Source organism: Elaeis guineensis, chromosome 13 (genome assembly GCF_000442705.2).
Source record: "Elaeis guineensis isolate ETL-2024a chromosome 13, EG11, whole genome shotgun sequence".
NCBI classification, from domain to species: domain Eukaryota; kingdom Viridiplantae; phylum Streptophyta; class Magnoliopsida; order Arecales; family Arecaceae; genus Elaeis; species Elaeis guineensis.
In genome coordinates, this window is record NC_026005.2 from 13,321,028 (window position 1) to 13,327,656 (window position 6,629).

General features: G+C 45.9%; 1 protein-coding gene across 1 annotated transcript; it reads left to right on the forward strand.

Annotated features, from left to right (window-relative positions):
- The first annotated feature begins 664 nt into the window (after positions 1–664).
- On the forward strand, positions 665–6,259 carry LOC105056721 (subtilisin-like protease SBT1.8). The gene is made up of 2 exons (XM_010939028.4): positions 665–2,832; positions 5,109–6,259. The coding sequence occupies exons 1-2, from the start codon at positions 1,176–1,178 to the stop codon at positions 5,771–5,773; spliced, it is 2,322 nt and encodes a 773-aa protein (XP_010937330.2). The 5' UTR covers positions 665–1,175; the 3' UTR covers positions 5,774–6,259.
- Positions 6,260–6,629: the final 370 nt, after the last annotated feature.

Here is a 6,629-nt window from a genome sequence, read left to right on the forward strand (position 1 = left end):
CTTTTCCTTCATTCCACGTGTTCTCCAGGTATAGAATGAAACTCTAAAATTAAATGAAGGGGCTTTGATATAAATTTTGAAACATAAATCTAAGCTTTGTCAGCTAAAAAAATTCTCTCCACTGGGAAGGTCTAAACCTCTCTGCATTTTCTGCAAAAAAAAAAAAAAAAAAATCTGAGCTTTACTTTTGGTTTTGATTGTTGAGTGTTGCAACTTCAAAAATTTTAAATCTGCATAATTATAGTATAAATGAATTCCTTTTTTTAAATATTTAATATTTTAAAAAAATCACTAGTCTCAAGATAGGAGGAGAAGGTCAAATTGTGGACTCTGAATAAAGCATCATACGAGAAAGATCAAGCCATTCATTATCCCCTGTTGGAGTCCGAGTCCAAATGTCTTTGGATTCGTCAAAATCAATCTTCAAACCCAAGTTGTAAGAATTTCCCGCTACCTGGCTTGCCGTTGATGCGTTACCAACTGTTCAGAATTAAGTGGCGTTTTAGTAAACATACCAAATCGCAGGGCTCTCAAAGCCATTCCTCGATTTGAAACCCAACAATGGTCTGTCCGAGGTCAGCCCTGCTGCCTTCATTTTTATATCCGTTTCCATTCAAACATGGACTCTTTTCCTGAAAGTCTGAGACTGCTCACAGTCTCCATGTAGGGCGAGGCAGAGGCAGAGCAGAAAGCTCAGAGAAGAAGTATCACCTTTCTCCTCCCCCTTTCTCTCCCCTAAAAACAGCAAAAGAGACCCTCCCAGGGACCAATTGCTTTCCTCCCTTTGACAATCCCACTCTCCTTTCCTTATCTCGCATTTCCCTCCACTCCACACTCCCCTCTCTATAAAAATATTCCCCCTAATCTTCCACCAGAATAAGTTTAATCTCATCTTTTACACACTACTCATCGTGCACCCTAAGGATCCCATGCTCTTCTTTTTTAAGTTCTAAAGACCCATCCTCACTCCAAGAAACACTCATTTCATCTCCACCTTCTCTCTCTCTCTCTCTCTTAACAAAAAGCCACCATCTCTCTCTTTAAAACCCATACCACTCCCTCTCATCTTCTTCTATTACTACTACCACTCAAGATCTCACAGCCTTTCCAGTGAGGACTATGGTTCTTCTTTAACTAGACCTTCTGATACTCTCTCTTCTCCTCCTCTTCCAACCATGGCCTTCTCTATTTTGAAGTCTGTTCTTCTGGATCTAATCCCACTAGTGTTGGTCTTGTTGTTGTTCTCTTCTTCGGCTGCACATGTGGAAGGTAACCAGACATACATCGTGTACATGGACCCGGCTCACAGGCCGGCGGTGCACCCGACCCACGCCCACTGGTATCGGGCCCACCTCCAGTCCCTCGCCATCGACCCCGACCGCCACCTCCTCTACTCCTACTCCGCTGCTGCCCACGGCTTCGCCGCCCATCTCCTACCCGACCACCTACCCCTCCTCCGCCACCACCCCGCCGTCCTCCACCTCCACCCCGACCCCCGCCTCCCCCTCACCACCACACGTTCCCCCCAGTTCCTCGGACTCGCACCCCCCGCCGCCCGCCCCATCCAGGACGTCGAGACCGCCTCCCAGGATGTCGTCGTCGGCGTCCTCGACACCGGCGTCTGGCCCGAGAGCCCCAGCTTCTCCTCCTCCGCCGTCGCTTCCCTCCCCCCCGTCCCCTCCCGCTGGCGCGGTGCCTGCGAGGCCGGCGTCGACTTCTCCCCTTCCGTCTGCAACCGCAAGCTTGTCGGCGCCCGGAGCTTCTCCAGGGGATTCCATGCCGGCGTCGCAGCAGAGGACGGCCGCTCCCGCGGGCGGCTTATAGAGTATGCCTCCGCCCGCGACCGCGACGGCCACGGGACCCACACGGCCTCCACCGCCGCCGGCTTCCCCGTGGCCAACGCCAGCCTCTTCGGCTACGCCGCCGGCACTGCTCGAGGGATGGCCACCGGCGCCCGCGTTGCCGCCTACAAGGTCTGCTGGGCCTCCGGGTGCTTCGGCTCCGACATCCTCGCCGGCATCGACGCCGCCCTTAATGATGGCGTCGACATCCTCTCCCTCTCCATCGGCGGAGGCGCCTCCCCCTACTTCCGCGACACCATCGCCGTCGGTGCCTTCGCCGCCGTCCAGCGCGGTGTCTTCGTCGCATGCTCCGCCGGCAACAGCGGCCCCGACGCCGCCACCCTGGCGAACGCCGCCCCCTGGATAGCCACCGTCGGCGCCGGAACCCTGGACCGCGACTTCCCGGCGTTCGCCCGCCTCGGCTCCGGGGCACGGTACACCGGCGTATCGCTGTACAGCGGCAAGGGCATGGGAAAGAGATTGACTCCTATAATCTACGGCGGGGGGAAGGACAACTCGAGCAAGCTCTGCCTAGCGGGCACACTGGACTCGTCGCACGTGCGAGGGAAGTTGGTCTTCTGTGACCGGGGGATAACCGCACGTGTGGAGAAGGGGGAGGTGGTGAAGGCGGCAGGAGGTGCGGGGATGATACTGGCCAACACGGCCGCGAACGGGGAGGAGTTGGTAGCGGACAGCCACCTACTGCCGGCGGTGGCGGTGGGGAAAACGGTGGGGGATAAGATAAGGGACTACGTGAAGAGTGATCCTCGGCCGAGAGGGGTGCTGAGCTTCGGCGGGACGGTGCTCGGGGTGCGGCCGTCACCGGTGGTGGCGGCATTCAGCTCCCGTGGCCCGAACACGGTGGTGCCGGAGATACTGAAGCCGGACTTCATTGGGCCAGGGGTCAACATCTTGGCCGGCTGGTCCGGGGCGGTTGGGCCGACCGGCTTGGGCAAGGATGGCCGTAGAACAGCCTTCAACATTATGTCTGGTATATTCACTCACTTTCAGAATCTGTGCTCTTTGATTTTGGACGTTATCAATTCGATTATTATTAAAAAAAAAAAAAAAAAAACTATCGATTAGCATACGTGATGTTTTCTCTTCAATCTTTGTTAATTTCATTATAATTTGTTTCAATTCAATATTTCTAGTTTTGATTGGTTCCAGTCTATTTTGTTCGGTCATATCAAATAAATTAGGCTTCTTGGCTACCAACCAATCTAAGGCTGATGACATGGTCTCTTTGTTATGGATGTAACTGTGGTTTAAAACTTAGCCATGATTGTATGGAGTGAATTTTGTCTTAGAAAATTGTCATAAGAATCTATGCTCAGTCCCTGATCATCTTCTCAACTTCTAGTTGTGTTTATAATCGACTCCATCTTAATGCAAAGTTCCGGTCAATCAATATATAAAGTAAGATTCTCCTGACCAACTTTACTCACGGTTATGGGTATCAAAGAAAGTTGTTTAAAAAGAGAGTTGTTTAATGTCAAAAAGAAAGTTGTTTAAAGTATGTAAATCTCATAATACCTTAACTTTAAAATATCAGAAAGCTAGAGCTTTTGGGATCTTGGGAAAATTTCTCATCTTTCTTCGAAGCCAGATTGAAGAACTAGTATGCACTTTCTTTGTGTATAAAAATATTCCAGTTACTTTTTTAGTATTGTCCAATGCTTTTGTTTGCCACTTTTACCTTCTGTCTATTTATTATTCTTGTACCATTCACCGATTTCACTGTGTCATACAATATGAGAAATGCTGCTTATATTGTGTGATTCAGAGAAGAAGAGATAATGGAAGAGTAGTAGGCAATGCTTCGAACGCAAGCAACTGTAAATATCAGAATCTTGTGGCTTTTGACCTGTTATCCTCAAAGTCCTCTCTTCATCGTCATCTGTAGAAAAATGTTATTGTCCTTTAGGTCTTCTAATAGATATGTCCATTGCTTGATGGAAATCTCCTCTTTACCTTTAAGTAACATCAACTGTGGCTTGGACATTTTTTTTTTTTTAAAAGCTTTGCTATTCCAGCCCATATAGGAATTTTTACAAGCCTATGATTTGGAAATGAGTGAAGCTATGACATTCCCACCTATATCGGAACGTCACAAGCCTATCACTTGTTAATTGGCTTTGCAGATAACTCTCGTCCCCTTACATTCTAGTATGAGCCAATCACTCTTTAAAGATCCTTCCAACATCTTATATTAGCAGGTTGCCATTCAGTTAAACTGTGAATGCTTCTTTCCTTAAATAGCAAGCAGTATTGCTCCTTATTGTTTTTATCCATCATAGATTGGGGATCATCAAGGTTGAGAGGTTTGAATTAAACCATCTGCTAGCCTGGTGTAAAGTTGTGCAAGGCTGAAAAATAGATGAGTAATGGTGTGGCAGAAATAAATGAATGAGTAGTTTGGATCCACAGCGGTATGCGTTCTGCACCGCAGAGGACCCTGGATGATTACCACGTCATCCATCTTGGAGATGGATGGCTGTCGTTCATCTGGAGAATCCAAACAGGGTCACATTTGATGCCAAACATAGCAAGTCTAGAGATTAATGACAGTCATCCCTCTCTGAGATGGATGATGTAGCAGCTATTCACAACCTTCTGTGGTGCAAAACGTGCATCACGGAATTTAACATCCGTTTCTGAAGTTTACTTGACTTTTTAATCTTATAATTGTTTCAAAATCTGTTACAATTAGTCTTGATTACTGTAATTGGCTAACAACTTCCTCCTGTATGCTAATCCTCAGAAAATGACTTCTGATATCCTTGACAGATTCAGTTCAAACTCTCTTCCTCCATATTCATCTTCATTGATCCCAACCTGCTATCTACTTAGATCATTACTGGTCTATATCCAAACTAGATCGAATAAAAAATCCTTAGCCTAAGATACGAACTCAAAATTTAAATGTGAATGAGAACAGGATGTATCAGGACCAGAGGACGGATAAGGGATAACCCTACTAAATTACAGATGTTATGAGACACTGCATATTCTATCAGTGCCTCACATAATGATGAAAGAAGCTACCTGTCAAGGGAGCTTCCAGCAGTAGACTAAGCAAGAAGAATACTGAAGCCCTCTCATGAAGAGAGGCACATTAAGCAAATATCAATTCAAGTTAGAAGCTATCGAGTCCGGTATGCAATGTACTTTTAAATATGAAATATACAATGCCATCCTGATAAATGCGACCCTTTTCAAACTTTTGTCTGTGTTATGACTTGTGATCAATTGTAATGCATATAGGGACTTCTATGTCATGCCCACACATTAGTGGGGTTGCTGCGCTGCTTAAAGGTAAACACCCTGAGTGGAGTCCGGCTGCCATCAGGTCTGCTCTCATGACTACTGCTTACAATATTGACGACACCAATTCCCCCCTCCGTGATTCTGCTGGAGGTTCAGTTGCCACCCCTTTCGCCTTTGGTGCCGGACATGTGGATCCCCGGAAGGCTCTCTCTCCAGGCCTTATCTATGACATCACAACTGAGGACTACATTGCTTTCCTTTGCTCCTTAGACTACACCATCCAACACATCCAAGTGATTGTGAAGAGACCCAACGTCACCTGCTCGAGGAGCTTCTCGAACCCAGGCGAGCTCAACTATCCATCTTTCTCAGTGGTCTTCAAGAAGAAATCAAGGAATGTTGTGAAGTACATCCGGGAGTTAACAAATGTTGGCTCCGCTGGGTCTGTGTACAATGTGAGGATAAGGGGCCCTGAAAATGTTAGTGTGACAGTGAAGCCTGCAAAACTAATATTCAAACACGTAGGCCAGAAGCTGAAGTACAGCATTATATTTGCATCGAAGAATGGAGGACACCTGAAGACTACAGCATTTGGCTGGATTACTTGGAGTAACAAGCAGCACGAAGTGCGGAGTCCTGTTGCCTATACTTGGAAGATGTGAAAAACGTTTGTTTTTTCGAATTTTCCTCACGCTTACTGTTCAAAGATTCTACCTAATCTCCGTTTGAAGAGTGTGATGCAGGAATAGACGTTATTCTGCTTCATTTGCTGTTAATCCTGGTTATAGGATGATGTTTTCTTTTAGTTGCTTCACAAAGAGAATCTTTCGAAGTATCAGGCATTGCTGGAAAGCATTAAAACTGATAGCCTAATGGAGTTGTATCCAACTGCAAACATAGGGGACCCATATTTGTTTTAAGCCATTTGGAAAGCCTTTTTCTCATGTAGACACAGAAGAGTGTATGCTTTTTAACAGGTACTGCTTAAAGAGTGGTGAACTGTGTTCATATGCAAGCATGCAAACATGCATTGATGAATGAAACTGATCATAAATGCCCTTTTCATTTGCATTACTGCTGGCTTGTCTCTAATGGACTTGCTTAAATTTGTATAGATCACGAAACGAAACAACCGTGATTATGAGTTGGAGTTTGCTACTAATTAAAATTCTCATCTAAAAGTTGGTGGACTGCATGTTAAGCATGAAAGCACTCTAGTGATTTGTTTATTACTATTGTTGTTGCTGTCATTGTTCATGGAATTTATTTTACATGATACACTAATCTACAGGGATGTATCTTTCTTTAGATTCTGTGATTTGAGTACGCATCTAATGATTTTGTGCTGTGTTTAAAGCTGTATTTCTGTATGAAGTGAGTCTCTTTTATTTGATTCTGAAACACTGAATTCACTTGCGGGGAAAACATTGGCCTGCAGGTCATGAACACCGTTTAGGACTGGTCAATGTGCATCCAAATTGATGAATCATGGCCAGGCGGTGCAGTGTACAGACTCCA